Here is a 22094-nt window from a genome sequence, read left to right on the forward strand (position 1 = left end):
TAGCATCTTCGATAGCTCCATCAGGAAGTGAGCAACATAAATCTTAGCCACCATATTGAGAAGGTAATGAACCCCATTCAACAAGACGGGCACGCGAGATAGTGGCCTGGAGAGAATGCTCAACTTGCTCACAACAAGAAATTGAGGAGCTGGCCGAACGTGATTTTTAGCGCCGACACCTCCCATAACTTTTTAGAGAGCCTTTAGAATCCCGAGTAGACATGCTCTAATTAAATGTCTAAGTGGTAGATACACGAAGCCTCCGATAGCCACCGCGACGAATTCATGTCCACAGCTTACTGTGGTTGCCTCTTCTGTTGAATACAAGGTCCACTAACATCCTGACATGGTTGTAAGAAATGTGTCTTCTATTACGAAGACGAGACAATAAAACATCTCTTCTTCCAGTGCCGATTCATGAGAGCTATATGGTCAATCATTCAGATACGATCTAGCTTACACCCACCCCGAAGCATTGCTAATATTTTTGGCAATTAGCTAAACGGGGTAGAGGTTAGGCTTAGGAATCTTATCAGGGTGAGAGCGATTACCGTTATATTGTCGTTGTGGCTATGTAGAAATGAGAAGGTTTTTAATAATAAAAACTCTTCTCTGATGCAGGTAATTTACCGGTGTACGGCTTCGCTCCGTTCATGGTCGTCGCTTCGGCGTTTGGAGGACCGCGACATTTTTACGTAGGTATCTACATGGTTGAAGAATTTGGCTAATGAGTTTATTATCCAACATGGGTTGCTGCATAGTCTGAAGATAGGCTCCTACACCATGATAGGCTTTTCACTTTGTCGCTTCCTTTTCGTAATGAACATTGTGTTTCTGTACCCTTCATGAATGGTTGTGTGCATCCTAACTATGCAGAGGTCGGGTGTATTATGTCAAACTTTTTGAGTAATAAAGCATCCTTTTTCGATTTTTTTTGGAATCAAGCATCACAATTTGCTTAGATTGTTGTTTAGCATCTTCGATAGCTCAATCAGGAAGTGAGTAACATAAATCCCGGCCCACCATATTGAGAAGGTAATGAACCCCATTCAACAAGACGGGCACACGAGATAGTGGCCTAGACAGAATGCTCAACTTGCCCACAACAAGAAATTGAGGAGCTGGCTGGACGCGATTTTTAGCGCCAATACCCCCCATAACTTTTTAGAGAGCCTTTAGGATCCCGAGTGGAGATGCTCTAATTAAGTGTCTAAGTGGTACAACACGAAGCCTCCGATAGCCACCGCGATGAATTCATGTCCACAGCTTACTGAGGTTGCCACTTTTGTTAAATACAAAGGTCCTCTAATCCTCTCTCTCACTTGTAAGTTGTAACTATGGTAGACTATTATACATTCTAAAAAAATGATTAGTTGCAAGTTTTAAACTGCTTTTTTAGATAAAGGAGCAATCGCTCCATCCTCTGCATCAACAATTGATGCACACGACCCTTTATTAAAGATCACAATGTATCAAGTACGAGTATGATAGTAAAATCAAGTACAATCATGGATCTGACATGGTTGCAACAAGAATCAACCATCGGAACAAAAGACACCTAAATAGGCTAGCCATACTCTATCCTATTATTGTGTCGCCACCCAGTAGCCCGGTAGTAGAAATCCTGAGTAACCACCAGCAGCCTGTTGCAGCCAGTATCCATATCCTTTCGTTGATCGTCGGTAGCAGGAAAACCCATAACTGTATCCAATGTACAGCTCGATGAATAACCTGCAAAAAATTAGTACCGTTCTGATTATTAAAAATCATATCGTTTCTAGTGTTCCAAATTGTCCAGCATATAGCAGATATACCGATCCTAATTTTATGTTTATCTTTCTTCGGAACTCCATACAACCAGTTCCCAAACATATTATTAATACTTGTGGGTGACGAAATATTATAGACAAAGTAAATCATCCGCCAAATGGTAGTAGCAAAAGGATATGCAAGGAACAAATGATCAACAATTTCATTTGCATCACAAAAACAACACTTTTGAGATCCTGTCCATATACGTTTTGCCAAATTATCCTTAGTAAGTAAGACCTTATTGTTAAGAAACCACATGAAATTTTTTATCTTTAAAGGAATTTCGAGTTTCCACAAATATTTGCGTAGAAATCTAGTATGACCATTCATATAATCAAGGTACATAAACACTTAACTGTGAACATACCCGAATTTGTAAGCTTCCATACAAACTTACCAGGTTTCTCAGTAAGGTTAATGGTAATGAGTCGTTGACACAAATGCAAGCACTCAATATATCTGTGATCATTTAGGCCTCTCCTGAAGGCAATATTCAACGGAGTTTGAGCCAACACTATGGAGACCAGAACATCACTATACTGAACAATATTGTAAAGAGAGGGATATTGTGATAAAGGAACATTTCCTAACCAGACATCTTCCCAAAAATGTACCGAACTACCATCGCTAATTTTGAAATACCCTCTATTGAAAAAATCATATTTTACTTTCATAAGGCCTTTCCAAAATTGCGAGTCTGTAGGTTTTGCCTCAACTTGCGCTAAAGTTTTAGAATGTAGATACTTGTTATGCAGAATTTGTTGCCACATACCTTCTTCAGTAAGGAGTTTGAACATTTGTTCTTTAATTCCAGAACTTCAATACCTAGCCCCCCTGATTTTCGGCCTACAAATCATTATCATTCTCCTCTAAACATATCCAAACATATCATTATCTTTTGTCTTGTGTATATAAAGCTCAAAGTAGAGCATAGCAGAAACAGAGCTGGCTTTATACTACACGTGTACTACTAGTCAGGCTTGGCACGTTGTTTCTGAAGCAGCGCTAACTGTACAGCAATCCCACAGCCCAGCCTAGCCTAGCCTCTTCTTGACGACGCCCTCGACGCATCCGACGAAGGCGAAGGTGCCGACGGCGAAGCAGACGACGTTGAACGCCTGCAGCGCGACCCACGTCGGCGTCCAGGCCTTGACCCGGCGCTGCACGCAGTACATCTGGACGGGGAGGTAGATGACGAGCGGCCAGAAGGTGAGCGCGCCGAGCAGGCCGAGCACCTCGTTGAAGTAGGGGAACACGACGGCCAGCGCCGTGGTGGTGGCCACGTACGCCGTCCGGAAGCAGAGCCGCTGCAGGTTGAGCCCGTACCTGGGCAGCCCCGGCAGGAAACGCACGGGGTAGGTCTTGTTGACGAACGCGCTCTCCGGGAACCTCGCTGCGAACCACCTGTCCACCACCGTGAATATCTGCTGGCTGTACATCTGCCGGAGGGAGGAATTCGCCATGTTGTTCAGAACAAGCAAAAGATTCAGAAGGTTGAGAGTTGAGGAGAATTGGTTACCTGGTAGCCGCCAAGGATGTGGAGGATGATGCAGGCGTTGGCGAAGTCGACGAGCCAGTATGGCTCGTAGAAGCCGAAGCCGGTGAGGAGGTTCCCCGGCGCGGCGTTGCCGAAGGCGGCGTACCCGAAGCACCCGACGCAGAGGTAGAAGAAAGTGGTGGCGAGGACGGCGACGACGTTGCCCTTGCGCATGGTCTCGCCCTCGGGCGGCGACGACCGCAGCGTGTCCTGGATCTCGAGGAGCACGATGGTGTACGGGTAGGCGAAGGCGATGTCGCCCACGGCCTGCGCCACGAGCCACGTCTTCTGCGCCGCGGTGGCCACGGGCACGCCGGCGAGGCCGCCCTTGATCGCGCCGTCGCCCACGGTCTTGGCGAGGCCCAGGCCCAGGCCGATGGTGGCGTAGGTGAAGGACATGGCCGCCGCGACGGCGGACAGCCACGCCATGCTGTGGAAGTTGGGGATGAAGGACAGCACCAGCTGCGCCGCGCCGAAGAGCAGCATGAACATGTGCTGCTCGCCCGTGCCCGACCCGCACCGCGCCGCGCCGCGCCCGTGCGCGTGGTAGCAGTTCGACTTCTTGATCGCGCTGCCACGATAATGGATCCCATCAATTTGTTTGTGGAACTAATCGAGGATTGACTTGACCAAACAATTCTTACCCGAGGCAGGTGGCGGTGGTGATGGTGTAGGCGACGCCGATGCCGTAGAGGTAGAGGTACTGGAGGGTGCCGCAGACGTAGACGTGCTTCCGGCCGAGGAGCGCCCGGACGGCGTCCATGTAGGTGTAGTTCCGCCGCGTCTTACCGGTCGACGAATCCTCCGAGCCACCACCGCCGGAAGCGGCGATAGGGGACCTGTAGCAGTGGGTGAGGAGGACGGCGGAGACGTAGGTGACGCCCGCGAAGCAGAGCATGGCGATGGGGCCGGCGACCCAGCCCAGCTGCGCGACGCTCCAGGAGAGCGCCAGCACGCCGGCGCCGATGACGCCCGTGATGATGTGCGCCACGCACGTCCATAGGTTCCCCGTGCGCGCGGCCCGGCCGTCGTCGTCGAGCTCCGGAGCGGTGTCGAGTTCGAAGGGTTGGCTGTGGCTGCCCCGGCGCGACGGCGCCGCCATTGCTGACGATGATGTACGGGAGTCGAGATGGAGGGACAGGCAGAGACTTCGGAGGTCAGAGTTTGACTGGAGACTGAGCAGGTTCGGACAAGCTGGATCGATCGTCCAGACCTTGAGCCCCGCCCCGGTTTAAGCGCCCACCATGGACATCGACCTGCCGCCGGTCTGAACCACTCTGGTCCCGATAGTCTTCTTCACACGAGCCATTTTGTCTTCTTTCTTCTTTTGAAATGAAATACGCGACAACCTGCACAGCCTGTACTACTACAAGTATACCAAGGAAATACAATTATTCAATATTCAGGAGATCACATCGCAGAGATTTTTGGCGATAATCGGGCCAGAGAGGGTGCGAGGAGGCACATGCTGCCAGATTTGCAGGACCGTTGCATTGCACGACAAAGAGGAAGACGTGTCTCCATCCATCGTCACTTTCAGATTTCGTCGCATACGTGAATGATCGTATCCGATATAACTAACATGTTTCTACTTGTCAAATAATTCCAACTAAATAAGATCGGCGTGTACATCTCAACAATGTATTTGCATCCGTATAGTTTCGTGAAAAACCATATTTGTTGTGCTCGATGTAAAAAAGACAAACATGTCTCACAAAAAACCTTATTTTTAGCATCAATTTTTTGTCTTTTTAATAGCCCAAACGACAAGTTGATCTTTTAAAATGAATCAAAGGTCCATTCAAAATAAAGGAAGCATATGCATCTGAGAGCCAAAACATCACTCCGGAAAAAAAACTCCTTATTGTCTCCAAAATACAATAGCAGCAAGTTGTTGCCTCGAGAGAAGTTCTAGTAACAAGTTGTTGACCACCAAAACCCACCGGCGAGTAGCGACGGGCAACACGTAGAGCCGGGAGGCTCCCAGGACTGCTGGTGGGCCCTGGTCCTTCGGGCGACCGCCCGCAATGCTCCGGCACGCACGTCCGATGCTGGTGCAAGGGCGTGCCACCTGACCTATACCTGGTCAGGAAGGTGATGAATTGCTTTGACTAGTTTCCTGCATGGCATACACGTAAACATTAAATACGAGCCTCGATCGGCTCTCAGGTTATCCTGTGAATCGGCTCAAGGAGCCGATCCACCCATGATTCGTATGAGATCTACGATAACATGGTGGTCCTGCTTGATCAATATAAGTTAAAACCATCTACGACGATTTAGGGTTTTCACCATATAACCGGAACATCTTACACGTAGTTGAGCCTGGCAGCCACGAAAGATAACAGAAAACCAACCCTAGAAAAGGCCTAAAAACCAACATGGAGTTGATCCTCGGAACATCCCTTCTAGGGTCAATAAACCGTACCTTACGCACTACTGGATCATTCAACCCGTTTGCAAAGCCTAACCATATGGATATCAAACTAATCCTTGAAAGAACAAGGAGCAACCGTAATAGATCGAATCTACTAAATAAAGATTAAGCAAGGTGCTGCCCTTACACCTAAGGACAGCTAGATATCTAGGGATAGCAAAGCTAAGCGAACACATCAAGTAAATATCGATGCAAACCCTAACATATCTACGATAACGGTGTTGCTCGCCATCAAAAAGGCTTCAGTACGAGCAACACATGAACAACGAATAAACAAGATACTGCCTAGATCGCAAGATGCGATCTAGGCAGCTGACGTGGGCATTACCCTTCGAGTAACCAGCGTTGCCCTATCCGGTATTGACTAATTGGAGGCCCATGAAGATACCTGAAGGCGTGATGGGCCGCTAGGTCGGCGTACCAGAAGATTCCTTGACTGGCAAGATAAGGAAGTGAACAAACAAGGAAATATTGGATCTAAACTACTGTAAATCTAGTCGTATTCGGTTAGACCTCTTGAGACCTGGCCTCCTATATAAAGGCCAGGAGAGGGGCTGCCGAGGGACACGATCAATCTTAGCAATCTTAGCCAGAAAAAGCTTAGAGCTAGGTAACCCTAGCAACAGCAGTCTCGACTAGAACTCAGCCGAACTATTCAGCACCCCATTGTAACCCATTGTCTTCATAATCAAAGAACAGATAGGCAGGACGTAAGGGTTTTACCTCATCGAGGGCCCCGAACCTGGGTAAATTGCTCTCCCCGCTTGTCTGTGAACCGATGTCTCGTGTCAGCCTACAGGATTCCATCAATCCCTAAGCCCCTATCGGAGGGCATTGGCGAGGAGTACCCTCGACAATTGGCGTCGTCTGTGGGAAACCTGTCGGCACAAGATCGGACATCGGCTGAACCCGTCATGTCATCGGCAGCTTCATCAACACCGTCATCGCCTCGTCTGGGAAGCCCGATTCGTTTCGGCTCCTACGAGTTCACCCCACATAGCGATTCATCGCGCTCGACTTTCTCCGGTCTGCAAGGCAACATGGAGATGGCCTTCGTGAGCGTCCACTACAACGTCAACTCAGAAGGAATTCTTCGGCTGCTGGAATCTCCCATCTCCGGGTCGATGAGTCCAAGCTCATCGTCGTCACTCGACCTTTCGGCTGGCCTGACAAGCCCATCGAGTCCGTCCGCACCGTCGACTCCCCGTTCGGCATCCTCCATGTCGGTCGGATCTGATGATCCCGCGTCCTCGGAGCTAACCCCGTACTACTGCATGAACTGCGACACCAGGCATGGGCTAGGGTCGAGCGACAAGTATCCCAAGGAAATACAGTACAATTATTCAATATTAAGGAGATCACATCGCAGAGATTTTTGGCGATAATCGGATTAAATAAAGGCCAGAGAGGGTGCGAGGAGGCACATGCTGCCAGATTTGCAGGACCGTTGCATTGCACGACAAGGAAGAAGACGTGTCTCCATCCATCATCACTTTCGGATTTCGTCGCCATACGTGGATGATCGCATCCTATACAACTAACATGTTTCTACTTGTCAAATAATTCTAACAAAATAAGATCGGCGTGTACATCCCAACAATCTAGATGCGTGCGTATAGTTTCGTGAAAAACCATATTTGTTGTGATCGATGTAAAAACACAAACAAGTCTTAAAAAAACTTTTTTAGCACCAAAATTTGGTCTTTTTTTACATAGCCCAAATGACAAGTCGATCTTTTATGGAAGGACTTTTATGAAGATGTATACATGAATGTTTTGTTTGGTTTTTTTAATATTTTAAAATGAATCAAAGATCCATTCAAAATAAAGGAAGCATATGCATCTCAGAGCCAAAACATCACTCCGGAAAAAAAACTTGTTATTGTCTCCAAAATACAATAGTACAAGTTATTGTCTGGAGAGAAGTTCTAGTAACAAGTAGCATCAAGCTCACAACGAACAGATTTTCAAATAACATATTGTAGATGCTAAGAATTGTTGTACATTATATACATGACAAACGCATTCAATTTTCAGCAACTCCCGTCTTCAAGAAGGTCAGCGTGGAGGGATGTAGCGTAGGGCATGCTTCATATGGATCAACATAGCTGCTTGACAAGATACATTCATCGTCTTTCACAAGCAGAGACCAAGCAACAGTAACCTCCACTTCAGCGTCACCAACAAGACATGTGGCTTGGCTGAAATTGCACTTCTTTGGTGTCAAGAGGACATAACCGGTGAGATCAGGGGATTTACAATCCTTGATAACAACTTTCAGCTTCCCACGTAATTCAGCGGAAACAACATGCCTTGCCAGATCAAGATGCCCATCAGCACTTCTTATTCCATCTTTCCAATCATGCAATAACAGATTTGGACAAGACAGGGTGTTATCGTCTTCTTTGAATCCACGAGGCAGCGATGAGCAGAGAACTTGGGCGCCGTGCGGAAATGAGGATGATGGCCTCTGACTAACAACGCGGACACCTACAATAGTGGCTTGGACCGATCGGTCAAGCTGCTGAAAGCAGAACTCCATGTTGCAGAAGTGGTTGCCAACATTTAGGGTCGAATACCTATTAGCAGAATCCTCCTTGTAAGACAACTTAGAACTCATCAATGCTTTGTCTTCAGACTCTGTTCTGCCCTTTAGTTTTAGTTGGATTTCAAACGAAACGGGCTCTTCACACACTACTGCACGAGACGGGCCAGTCAAGCGTAAAAACGGATCCTGCAAGCGTCAACATTGGTCATTAACTGAGACGACGAGTACGCATGCAAGAAGAAAAAAGAGGAACATACCATACGTACCTGTTGAGTGACAAGTTGTGCGCCATTCCTTGAACAAAGGAATAGGGGGTTACGAAGGTTGTCCACGGTATCACGGGCCGCGATAATGCCATACACCTTGAGCGGCCACTCAAGATCAGTTAATTCCGTGACTTTGATCGAAAGGATCTGCAGGGTCGGCTTGACAACAGCATACGACGGCATGCGTCCTGGTGCGCAGTGTGTAAAAATCATAGAGCTCAACGAGGCTGCAAAAAGCCAAGTTAGGTGCCGCTAGAAATTTAACATGGAACAAACTAAAGAGTAAAACTTGGACGACTCCTTTCTCCTAATATTATCGATTTGGTTTCATATCAGGAGCAAAGTAGATCCCATCTACTATTATACTGTAGAAGAAAATAATCTAGTCTAGTTACTTATTTAGACAATTCGCAAGGAATGAGAAACAAATCATGCACAAAAATAAAAAAATAATACTCACTTAAATCCTCGAATTTTCTGGCGTTGAATAGTTCCCACATGCGGCGGTGGCCAGCAAATTGCTTCTCCTCAATCTCGGCTGCGGCTGAACTGTGTTCGGAAGACCTGGTGCATGAGACGAGTCTCAACTTCTCGTTCAGATCAGGAATCAACCTACCGAGCTCATCGATTTGGGCAGAGATAGATTGCAGCTTGTTGATACTGCGAAGGATTTCCTCGGAACCAGACCAAAGCCTCGCTACATCTTCTTTCCCTTCCGTTGAGAAGAAAGAGGGTTCCACTAGCTTCTGCATCTGATCGTGAAGGAGGTAGATCAGGTCGGAGTAAGGCGACAGTGTAAAATCCATGTCAGGCGCCTCGGCCTTTTCGTCGATCGTCGCCACCTTTTGCTCTTCAGTATGGATATGGAAACCGCCGTCGTCTATCTGGAGGGTGTCGATCCCCGTGATGTTCGAGAGATTGTCCATGTGATCAATCTCCTCCCTGCCGCTGCTGCTGCTTTGATTGGCCTTGAACCAAACCGGAGACCCGGATTTCTTCGCCTTCTCTTCCGTAAGGGGAAATTGCAACTCGAAGGCTCTCCTCGTTATCCAACTTTTGGCTGATTCCAAGTCGAACTCCTTGCGCTTTCCGGATTCTTCACTGCTTCCGCTCTTTTCTGTCGAGGTATTCCCGTGTTGTGGTGGTGTCCGAGCGATCGGATGGCTGGACGCGTGAGACGCCGGCTGTGGCCTCGGCGTGGAGGAGGACGACGGACTGCCGGAACCCGGAAGAGGGGAAGAAAATTTTATGCGACCCGGGTCGTATAGTAGGTCGCTGGACCAACCTCCACGCGTGCCACGTGACACAAAAATCTGGACGCAAGCGAGGCGAACTAATCCCCTCAACCAAATTAGATCGATTCACAAAACTGGCCGTCGCCGGCGGCCGCAACTCTGCTCGCCGCACCGTCGGGGAACCATCCACCATCATCGATGCCCCTACTTGGGGACGGACTGGAAACCCTCCGCGGCGCCGCTCGCCGCACCGGCGGCAGCAGCAACCTGTGATTGCCCTCGTCAAGGCTGTTGCTGGTTTTGTTAGCCGCACCATGTCTCTGGGTGTCGGCACATCAAGAAATCGGTAATCACTATCTTGGCTTGTTTCTTGGTCCTGCGTCCTGGGGTCTTTTACCCCATCTTGCCGGCCGGCCGGCCGGAAGAATTGTCGGCGAAGAAGAATCGTAAGCGGAGGAGAAGAATTGGAAATAGACTGCCTGTACTTGGAAAGGGAAGTAGGGGATCAGTTTGGCCCAGCTGCTTTGAGATTCGAATTACAGGTGTCACTCAATAGAGTTGGTCCAGCGACTTGGGCTATACGACCCGGTCGTATAAGATTTTCTTCCCGCGTGGATCATACAAGCTCGCAACGGTCAACAAGGTAGGCCAGCTCTGTCCGCGTCGGATACGTACAGGCAGCGCGTCTTTGAGAGCATGTCTAACACGTCTCGTATTTTTTCGCCCCTTAAAACGCGAGTAGAGGGCTCTGTATTCGTTTCACCGGCCAAAAACGCGTCCAATCTAGCAGAACCTGTAAACTCACCCTGTAAAAGGGAATATTCCCAAAATATGCCGAATCAAAAAAAAATCCTTCCATCTTCTTCCTCTAGCCACCGTGCTCCCTGCTCCCCCGCCTCCGGCCATGGCCGTGCCGCCTCCGGCCATGGCCGTGCCGCCCCCGGCCGCACCCGGCCGCCCTCGCCTCACCTCGCCCCGGCCCCGGCCGCCTCGCCCGCTCCGCTCCCGATCCGCGCTGCTCGCCCGCCTCGGCCATGGCCGCGCCGCCCCGGCCGCCTCGCCTCGCCGGCCCGGCCCCGGCCGCGCCGCCCGGCGCCCTCGCCCGCTCCCGACCGCTCCGCTCGCCCGCCCGGCCATGGCTGCGCCGTCCTCGGCCCGCCTCGCTCGGCCAGCCCCGCCCGCTCGGCCAGTGCTCGCTCCGGCCGTGCTCGCTCCGGCCAGCCCCGCCCTCGCCCCGCCTCGCTCCGGCCAGCCCCGCCCCGCAGTTCGTCGGAATTTAGCCGGATTTCGGCGAGGCGAATCGCGAAAGTAGTTAGATTTTCTGAAATTTCAGCCCGCCACGAGTGAGGGGTTGGCCCTGTATTTGGCCTCCCACCCCGCACAAGTAAGGGGCGAAGGTCTGCCCCGTAATCGAAACCAGCAAAAATCGATGCGGGGGCCGTTTTTACGGGGCCTGCTAGACGGCCGGGTAGAGCTCAAACCCGTATTCTGGCAGTTATTATACGGGTTTGGGTGTTTTACGGGGTTTGTTAGACCTGCTCTGAGGCACCAACGCCAGGCCAGCCGTGTATCCTACATCATGCTGGCCTGATTCCGGCGTAGGCCCAGATTACTGTCCTAGTCATCGTGCATCACAGGCAAATGAAAACTAATCCCCCAACATTCAGAAATGAAACTACCACAAGCTTGCTACTTTGCTAGCTTCCGCTTCCACGATTCGTACATACTGAAATATTCAAAAATAATGCATGCCAGAAACTAGCAGAAGCAAATACTACATTGTGTACTTTTTACCCAGAGCGAATTCTGACATAAATTTGAATTCACACGCACACCACCCTACATAGCCAAACGAGGAAATTGCACAAACCACTCACTTTTGCTGTCTCTGTTGCACAAACTACTCACTATTCACGTCTTTTGCAGAAAACACCAACTTTACGTGTAGTTGGTTGCACAGAGGTCCAAATCTAAGATTAGGCTAGTTAACAGCAAATCTGACGGCTGGGTCCACAACTAGTGATGATGTGGCACCGAGTATCATAAACTAGCTTTTTCAAGAATTTTTAGAAGTTTGAAATTTTTCAAAAAAACGAAACAATATAAATCGAGCACTGGAGGCGGTGATAGGAAGATGGCAAGCTTGATGGCTTTAAATTATGTCAAACTTTACGAGATTACGTATGTCATATTGTTTCAAATACTATAATTTTTTCAGAACTTTTTGAAAAGTTTGAACCCAAGTTTTGGCCATACCTCACAAAAAGTGATAAATATTTTAAAGTATTTCAAACTTTCCTAGATTTTTTAGTTTATATTGTTTCATTTATTGGAATTTTATAATTTTTAAGGTTTAAAAAAGAATAGTTGATGACACGTGTATGCCACATCATCACTCATTGTGGGCCCTGGCTATCAGATGTGCGGTTAACAAGTCTAATTCTTGATTTGGACCTCTGTGCAACCAACTACATGTAAAGTTGGTGTTTTCTGCAAAAGACGTGAAAAGTGAGTGATTTGTGCAACATGGACAACAATAGTGAGTGGTTTGTGCAATTTCCTCATAGCCAAACACACTATGTAATCGATTCCAAGCGATTTTTTTTTGAAAAGATTACTAGCAAATATGTTACAGCATATCGAAACCAAAGACAAGACGCACGGACAAAATGAATCTCTTGGCCAAATCACTCTCAATATCGATCGAAAACAGACGAATCAATCTATATATGTATTCTGGAGAAGCCTAACACAATTCATGTTCGAGTGGCTTGCTATTTTGTTGTTGTTGAAGAGCTGACATCGTCCTTGTTCGCCTTTCTCATTGTTCAATCCTCACCAAGTCCCTAGCTAAAGCGGGTGCTCAGGCAGAAGTGCCAAACTTTCCACTTTTAGCCACCGGTGAATTCCAGCAAATATGTCATAAAATTATAATAATACCTAGCAAAGACGCAACCAGCCAGAAAATAATGATGTCCTCTGCGAAATTTCTTCTAGGAGTTGCTGGCATGGTACGGTCTTCATCCGCATCAATCGACCCCTACGAGCGTAGGGTGGCATGCTTCACAACCCTTTGTGAGGGCTATCTTGGCATATGGCCTCACATGGGGTTGTGGTTTCACTTTTGTAACATTTTGTAAAAGTGCCCTCTATCGGAGACAAAATACATGCATTAGTGATAAAGTGCCTCTACATAATTTTTCGGACCCACTTCGGAAAAGTGCACTAATACATCCACCATGACATAATGCATTGTCTTCACCTAAGCTCCAAATTCATATACTTCCATACTTATTACAAATGATAGCATCAAACCACAAAATAAATTGTGAAGGCTACAAATCGTAAAGCACAACTCAGCTAGTTTCACGGTAAATAGCCAACCACCTTGTTGGCAAATCAATCTTTCGTGCAAGCGGGCCGATTAATAATCATGATATTGCTGATTAACAATAGTTCACAAAGTATGCCACTGATTAATGGGAAATACTTTATCAAACCCAAATAGTAGTGGAGTGAATCAACATACCATGCCACACTGACCGACAATTTAACATGCCACGCAGAATACTAAATGTACCAGCCCAAGTGTACACATGATCACTCACTCCTAGTGAACAAATGTTTCGACAACGAGAGACATAAAAGGTGGAAAACTTGTCAAAGGGTCTGACATGAGCTTTTCTTCGAAGATGGGAGAAGGGACCAAGCAACAGTAAGCTCCACCGAAGAGTCACCAAGATAACATATAGATTTGGTTATGTTGCACTTTTGAGGTGTGAAGAAAACATGACCGGTGATGGTACCAGATGGTGCATATGCTTCAATGGTAACTTTTAATCTTCCTTCTAACTCTACAACAACGACACTCCTGGACAGATCAAAGCATTGGTGTTTACCCATTGGTAGTGTTCCATCTTTGGAATCAAGCATCACAATTTGCTTAGATTGGTCTGTAGCATCTTCAATAGCTCCATCGGGAAGTGAGCAACATAAAACTAGGCCACCAAACTGAGAAGGCAATGAACCCCGTTCAACAAGGCGGGCACGCGAGACAGTGGCCTGAACGGACTGCTTAACTTGCTCACAACGCAACTCTATCGCACAGTGGTCGTCCCTCACAAGAAATGTCCCAAAACTTTCACCGCTGATGTGACATACTTTACTGATCAACTTCCTATCTTCAGACTTAGCTCTGCCCTTTACTTTCAGTTGTATCTCAATGATAACAGGGTCCGTAGAGAGAATTGCACGAGATGGACCCATCAAGTGCAAAAAAGGATCCTGTAAGCATTATCACTTGCAATAAGCTAAACAACAATGACAAACATAGCAAGGAAAAGAACGGTACTATAGTTGATACCTACTTGTGGAGTGAGCATTTGACAGTTATGTCTTGGACGAAGGAAGATTGGGTTACGACTGTTGTCCACCGTGTCTCGGGCAGCAACTACACCATACACCTCCAGGGGCCAACTTAGGTCTGCTCCCTCGACCTGGTGTAGCTCCGCAACTCTCACTGAGTATATCTGCAAAGAGCTCCCGACAATAGCATCCCATGGGATGCGTCCTGGTGTGAAGGGCGTGAAGACCATCGGGCTCAATAAAGCTACATGTCAACGTGAAGTGGTTGTTAGAAATTTAACATGAACTGCAAAGTGACCGGGTGATCCCCTCTGCGCAGAATGCATGGTCAGTGGCGATATGCTATAAGGAAATTCCTTCGGTGTAGACTGAACAAAAATAGGTTTGCTTGCACAGGATGCAGTGATAGCGAGTAGAAAAGAGAACAAAATATAAACGTGAAGAGACAGTTAACATGCAAGTTAGTTGTTTACTCACTCATCTCCTCCATTTTTACCAAGTTAAGTGTTTGTTTGGATATTTAACATGTACCGTATCATACTATGGCTACGCTCGGATGTGGAGAAAGAACAAAAAAATTGCTTCCGTGAGAATCGTTTAAATAAATCGACAAAATGGGGGGCCTTGTTTACTCACTCATGTCCTCAAATTTTCTGGCAGGGCGCCATAACAGTTCCCATCTGCTACGGTAGGCATCGAATTCCTCGACCTGAATCCTTGATTCGGACTTTGTTTCAATCTCGTGCTCTTCCTCTCCGCCCAGCAGCACCGGCTCTTGAACTGTTTCTCCCTTGCTGCTCATCTCCTCCACATCAACCAGTTTGCCTAGACCGTAGTGGAGAGATGGTTCCAAACTACAGAGCACCTCAATACATTCGGAGATTGATTGCAGATTGGAGATACAGATCAGGTTGCGCTCGTTGGTGAACTCGGATCTCACTGAATCATCATCAACCCCATCTTTCTCTGTAGCGGAGAAGGAAGTCGCTAGATTCTTGATCTCTTTGTACAGACGATCAATCTGCTCGTGCTCTGTGTATAGAAGAGAAGATAATGTGACGCTCGGGTCTGTCGGTTTGGGTGTCAACATCGCTACCATCGAAATCGGCTCGTCTACGCTTCTCTGGCAGCTCCTCAATCCTTTTGGCTTTGCCAAGATCTCTTGTTTTGTTTTTGAGATGCCAAGATCTCTTGTTAAAAAGGAAGAAATCGGGTTCACCTTCAACAAGATGGAGTTGGAGGTTGATTCGAAGTCGAACACCCTCTTGGATCGCACAGAGAGAGAGAGACGTGAGCTCTATCAACCTCAGCCCGGCCCAGTGGATCGAGTCGGGCAGGGCCCGGCCCAGTAGATCTCGAGGATTCCAAAACTGAAAAAGTAAACCGAGGAAGAAAAAAAAAGCAGATTAGTCTCCTCTGACCGCCGCGAATCCCCCCCTCGCCGCTCGCCGCCGTCCTCCAGAGCAAACACCGCGAGCGGAACCCCTGCCCGTCAGACTCCGGCGGCCGCGGCCATGAAGCTCGTCCACCGCAACCTCACCCGCAACGGGCCCGGCTCCGCCAAGGTCTGCCCCCTCTCCTTGCGCTCTGTTTGATCGGTCTCGGCGGGATGTCCCGGTGTGGCTGCTGATTAGCGCGCTCCTGTGTGTGTCTGCAGCTGCTGCCGGAGGAGGAGGACGACCTGTGGCACGCGTACAACCTCATCGCCGTCGGGGACACTCTGCAGGCCGTCACTGTTCGGTGGGTTCTCCATTTGCGTGCTGCTTATCTAGGTTTTGGTTCAGTTCACGCGCTATATCTTAGCAATTCAGTCCCCCGGGAGGTGCAGGGATGTCTGCGATTACACATCCCAGGTTTAGCACTTTGGGATTGTTAATTTTGAGCTCTTATATGGATCTCGTTTCACGATCGGTACTGGGAACAGAGCTAGACTAGGTTACTACTACGTATATGGGTATGGAAGACGTGATTTATTGCCAGGTGAAAAAAATAAGGCGCGGCTGGCTATGATGGACATGTCCCAGCCCTTGACAGTGGTTTGGGGGATTGTAGGCAACCCTTATGACAATTAACTTGATTGTACGCCATTCGCTTGACAAGTTATTTGTCCTTCATGGTAGTATGGTTGTGATAGTTCAAGACTCTGTCCCGATTATTCTTGCACAACCGTCCAGTTTCCTTGGAAAAGAGAAAATACTAACAAGGGCCTTCCAGTATCCCTAGGAAACTCATTACCCCCTTGATAATCGATCATCATCTTCTCTTCATTTCCAGGAAAGTTCTGAGAGATTCGGCTTCTGGAGGGCGTGACGCGGAGCGCGTGAAGCTGAAGCTGGAAATCGAAGTTGAGGTGAGTACCATCGGTATATCTGCATCCAGTAGCTTTTTTCAGTGACGCCAGCTGTAGCCATTTTGGCTTTCAGCATTAGTAACCATCATCATCTTCATTTGGCAAGACAGCCTACTTTCCCACACCCACATATGGAAAATGGGAGGGGATTAACATACTGCTGAAGCTTAGAGTTGTTACTGATTCTAGGCATATCTGTCACATATGTACTGAAATGGCTCACATAATCGTGATTGCATCATGTACATGTCATATGCATGTTGCTGCCTCTGCCTTAGGATAATAACATAGAGCTGTATAATGGGCACCTAGCCAAGTATCAGCACTTGTGAACTCGAAAATACATTGAGCAACGCTGCATCATGCCTAGTAGCTCAGATATACATTCTGACATCTCTATCTTGTGCTTTATTTATTCTTGTTTCCAGTGCTATCAAAATTAATCTTTTTCTAGTTTGATAACTGACACGATCCTTTTTCTTCGGTACAGTCTGTAGATTATGACAACGAGGGGAGTGTTTTACGCGTACGTGGAAAAAATATTACTGAGAATGATCATGTGAAGATTGGCCAGTTTCATACTTTAGAGCTTGAGCTGAAGAGACCTTTTGTCCTGCGAAAGGTGCGCACAATTTTTTTACCTGTTTACTCTGGGATTACCATCTTAGTTTCAATTGATGATAAGTACCCTTTGGCTTAATTTGTAATCATTCTAAAGTTGGGATGACTCGGAAAATCTAACTAATACTGTTTCCACTTGTGTAGGAAAATTGGGATTGGTTAGCACTAGATACCATCCAACAAGCATGTGGTATGTTATTTATCTTTGACAGACATACAGCCTTTATCATTATCTGCTTCGTTGTTACTTCTTGACAAGAAACAATGTATTTAATATGTGCATCTAAACCTTTTTTAGATCCTACTGCAAGTGCTGATCTAGCAGTTATTCTCATGCAAGAAGGACTTGCCCACGTATTCCTCATTGGGAAAAGGTATGTAAAAGCATTTCCCCCTTTGCTGAACAACATAATATTTGTTTTCTTTTTGTCTTCTTGAATTGCTTTAAATAATTAGGTCCCATGCTCATGCTAAATGATTATTTTAGAGAATAACCTTCACAATTAACTTGTCTAGTTTTCTCATAGTCTCATGTTAGTATTTCCAAGAAGACAAATCCATAAAAATGCAATGAAAAATTGAGAATACTGATTTGATCTAGAATATCAGACAACGCTACTTGTCAGTTCGATGGATACCTATCTTCAATATTCACGCACCTTGTATAGTTACAGAACAGCAGCAGATTTGTAATGTGATCTTCCCCAGATAAGAACTTTGAGCCCTCCATATTGATTATGGCATTTTTTTATAATTTATTTTCTTGTCCATCTTGAATGGCTTGTGTCATTTCTGCCTTTGCATTGAACTTACTAGCCATGGCTGCTTTAAACAGCATAACAGCAACCAGAGCACGTATTGAAACATCGATACCTAGGAAACATGGACCTGCCATTGCTGGTTACGAATCGGTATGATAAATCTTTTCAGATAACATGAATTTCCTCTGTCTTATCTATTTGCAAGTGAATTTCCAGCCTTTTGTTCTTATTCAGGCCCTCAAGAAGTTCTTTGAGCATGTTTTGCAAGTAAGTAAACAATATCTATTAAGTTCATAAGCAAATGAGAACATTCGTACATGAATTGGTTTATTATTATGCATTACATTATTTGTCTGCAGGCTTTGCTGAAGCACATTGATTTCGAGGTGGTCAAATGTGTTGTAATTGCAAGCCCAGGTTTTACTAAGGTAATGACAGACTGGAAGGAAAATGTTTGTGAGAACATCTTCGTCAATGTTTCTGAAGGACTAACTCAACCTGTTATGTGGTTTTAAACAGTTTCTAAGTCGATCTTGATAGGTATATTAAGAACCAGCAAGTTAATGTTAATAACCTACTAAATAGGAAAATGAATCATGCATCATGGAAAAGGTCTGGAGCTTATATGCTGCTCTGATCATAACATATGTCAGCACTGGTATGTTCTGTAGCTATATGCCATGTACCAAGAGAGTACCCAAAGCCTGATGTTTTCATTTCCTCTTTGATAATCTCATTACCAACTTTAGTGTGTAATACTAATATCCACCACCTGCATATGGTTTACATCGTTCATCGTCCTTTTTATATGGATAACTTGAGAATTTGCTGATTACATGTTGTAGAATTTTATATTCCTGCATCATGTATGATAAAATTATCATGGTTTTTGTTGCACCTGGCAATGTAGTTAGTGCATGTTAGTCTACCATTTACACTTGTTTCCAACTTGAAACATATGCTACTTGTTGGTTTACTTTAGTTTTGGTCCCTATTATTCATGAAAATAATATCAGTTCATATATCCTTCTATACTCTCTTTATCTTGACAGGATCAGTTTCGTGATTACATGCATCTTGAAGCTGCACGGCGAGACTTAAGAGTAATAGTTGAGAACAAATCACGCATTATTCTTGCACATGCACCTTCGGGTTACAAGTGAGTTTTTCTATGTTTTCTTGTTCATTTGATGCTGTGAATTCTCCACCTATTTTAGCCGTTTATTTGGGTTGTGCTTCTGAACTTCTGAATAGCATTTAGGTAGTTATAAGTTTCTGACTTGTTGGAAACTTGCCCGATGTGGTACTGTCAATATGTTTATCTGTCTGATGCAAGTGATATGTTTTTTGTGTGACCAGTTGTATGATCATTCTGGAATACTGTAATTCTCCACTGCTATATATTTGCTAAATGAGTGACTAGTTTTTTTTTTTTTTTTTTTTTTTTTTTTTTTTTTTTGTATCTACCGCTTTTCTATTTTCCCATACTCTGTGTTTAATCCTAATGTTGCTGTTGATTGTTTTTTTTCTGTTGTATTGTGCTATATATAGGCATAGCTTGAAGGACGTTTTGGACAGCTCAGGTGTGATGCCACTGATAAAAGATACAAAAGCGGCACAGGAGGTAACTCTTATTTAGAACTTTGTGTTTGTGAATATATACACTTACACATACAATTCCTTTTGAAACAGTTCCCTACCTTGATCAACTACAACATGCCATACACTTTGAAAACATATTCTAAGTATAGCTTCTCATATCTCTTTTGTTTTATGTTTCTATTGTAATTTACAGGTCCAAGCTTTGAAGGAGTTCTTCGCTATGCTTAGTAATGTAAGCCACTTGAAACAAGCGAACTTGCAACTATTGGCTTTTGAAATGTCCAGTACTATGCAACTTATCTCATACTGACCATGTTGCTACTGCTTTGATATTGACCATGCATACATTTATACATATACACTTGTATTTCATATCAGAGGAATAGTTATGGTGCTGGTATTATATGTTTATACCTCGCAGGTATTAATTGTGCCTACTTCTAGCATATCTGATTAAACCTGAACATTTGCTACATAACTGTAGGATTCGGACCGAGCTTGTTATGGACCTAAGCATGTTGAGATTGCAAATGACCGGCTTGCAATCCAGACTCTTCTAATGACAGATACTTTGTTTCGGTAAGTCACTTTTAGGGAGCTGATGATATAATGTTATTTGTTGTCTCTACGGTTCCCTATGATAATAAATATGTACGGACAGGGCCTCCCTTATGGTTTCCAGTTCGAAAATTGTGATTGGTTAGGTATTGGAACAAAGGGGATATAAAAATTCGACAAATAAGTCTTAATGTGACAGGACTGTGCAATGTGGCCATTGCATTAGGTTAGCTAACTTGCTGGCCTAACCTGCTAGAGATGAATGACAAACCTCACTAGGAAACATTGGATAAATGGATTACTTGAGCTTTATGAAGTAGATGTTTAGTGTATATTAGTTTCTATTCCTTATTGTTCATGTCATAAACGAGCACTTCATACCAAGAGAATCATTACAAAGTAATGACTATGTGCTTTCACTAATGAGCACAAACTTTCTGAAAAGCAATGACTCATGAGCACAAACATTTTGATATATCCTGTTCTGTTGAATTGAATTATATTTGCAACATGAGCTGGTTGCTGCAGCTCTATCTTGTGGCATTTACTATTTTGTACATTTTCGAATTGATATTTTTCCCCACAAGAAAAAATAGTAATCTCTCCGTACCGAAAAGGATGTTGATTTGTCTAAATTTGGATGTATACATACACTAAATTGTGTCTAGATACATCCAAATTTAGATAAATCTGTGCACCCTTTTCGGGACGGAGGGAGTAGGTTTCTCCTTCAATAGTTTATTTTTAGTAGTCTGACATAGCAATTAAGGTCCCATACTCCATTTTTGACGAGTGGCTACACATGTCCCGATTATGATCTGAGAGTTGAAACAGGAGTTTATGAGTTGCATGTTGCAACTAATTTACTTGTACAGCCTTGCTATTTACTTATTTAGTTATTGCCCAGTTACTGAACTTTCTGCCTTGTAATATTCTCCCAGTGGCTGTTTTATGAACTTGCAGAAAAGTGAAGAACGTTAGGTTTTATACCAAACTGTCGGTATTTATATTGAAGTTCAGTGGTAACAATATAACCTTTTGCTTCCACTTATAGGAACACAGACATTCGTACCAGGAAAAAGTATGTGAACTTGGTTGAATCAGTCAAGAAATTTGGTGGTACAGTGTACATATTTTCTTCAATGCATGTCTCCGGCGATCGTGAGTATCCTGCCACTATTGTATATACGGCATACACTTTGTTCGTAATGGCTCATTTCACACTACACTCAATGAAAATATTTGGAATGCAATAAAACGTTACTCTATTGGAAATGTGGCAAAGAGAAGTACTCCCTCTGTCCCTTGACATCAGATGTTATTACTCTATTGGAGTATGTAATAACATCTTATATTAAGGGACAAAGGGAGTAATAAATAAAGATTACAGTTTATGACATAATTTTTGAAGCAAGAAGATTGCTTTATTGCACTGGAATGTTCCTGCTTTCTGAGGTTGCATTTTCTCTATATGTTTGAACAGAATTAGCGCAGCTGACAGGAATAGCGGCCATACTTCGTTTTCCCCTTCCAGAATTGGAGGACATCGAGATGTGATTAGTCCATCCCTTCTGAGGCTCTTAACAGTTCTGTTTGTATCGACCTGTCAACTAACTGATATCATGTGTAACTGCACAGGATTGATTTTCTATACTGTAGTAGGTAATATTAGAAAAAAATATTTATGCCCCACTTTCAAGATATCGTAGTTGTACATGGTTGTTGTGCCATTAACGATTGGTCATTGTCCTTAATAGTGAATGCATGATGAGCTAACGTACTCGAGTAGCCTTTTCATTCATGGCTGCCAATAATGCCAGATGAAACACGTCCGCTCTCTCTGAAATCCTTGGTTTTCCTATAATATCCTCAAAACTGGTAGAGCTTGGAACACTTGGGTTGCCGATTTTGCACGGTAAAGCCTTGTAAATTTATCCAGTGTTTAGACAAGACGTGCTGAAGCTAATTATGAACTTTACCACCTGCAGATCTCTCAGTTTCC

At 45.1% G+C, this 22094-nt stretch overlaps 3 protein-coding genes across 3 annotated transcripts; 1 reads left to right on the forward strand and 2 right to left on the reverse strand.

Moving 5' to 3' along the window:
- Positions 1-2674: 2674 nt before the first annotated feature.
- Positions 2675-4559, reverse strand: LOC127336809 (probable amino acid permease 7). Its single transcript, XM_051363667.2, has 3 exons — positions 3994-4559; positions 3332-3920; positions 2675-3251 (listed from the first exon to the last, which is right to left on the reverse strand). Exons 1-3 carry the CDS (start codon positions 4449-4451, stop codon positions 2847-2849), a joined length of 1452 nt encoding a protein of 483 aa, XP_051219627.1. The 5' UTR covers positions 4452-4559; the 3' UTR covers positions 2675-2846.
- Positions 4560-7810: 3251 nt separating this feature from the next.
- Positions 7811-9823, reverse strand: LOC127330789 (uncharacterized). The gene is made up of 3 exons (XM_051356881.2): positions 9061-9823; positions 8601-8827; positions 7811-8520 (listed from the first exon to the last, which is right to left on the reverse strand). Exons 1-3 carry the CDS (start codon positions 9524-9526, stop codon positions 7813-7815), a joined length of 1401 nt encoding a protein of 466 aa, XP_051212841.1. The 5' UTR covers positions 9527-9823; the 3' UTR covers positions 7811-7812.
- Positions 9824-15621: 5798 nt separating this feature from the next.
- On the forward strand, positions 15622-21893 carry LOC127336808 (protein PELOTA 1). The gene is made up of 15 exons (XM_051363665.2): positions 15622-15765; positions 15858-15940; positions 16475-16550; positions 17041-17172; positions 17316-17361; positions 17470-17545; positions 18007-18082; positions 18167-18199; positions 18292-18360; positions 18985-19091; positions 19484-19556; positions 19728-19766; positions 20019-20113; positions 21147-21253; positions 21576-21893. The coding sequence occupies exons 1-15, from the start codon at positions 15715-15717 to the stop codon at positions 21647-21649; spliced, it is 1137 nt and encodes a 378-aa protein (XP_051219625.1). The 5' UTR covers positions 15622-15714; the 3' UTR covers positions 21650-21893.
- Positions 21894-22094: the final 201 nt, after the last annotated feature.

The sequence above is a fragment of the Lolium perenne genome, chromosome 2 (genome assembly GCF_019359855.2).
Source record: "Lolium perenne isolate Kyuss_39 chromosome 2, Kyuss_2.0, whole genome shotgun sequence".
Taxonomy (NCBI): Eukaryota; Viridiplantae; Streptophyta; class Magnoliopsida; order Poales; family Poaceae; genus Lolium; species Lolium perenne.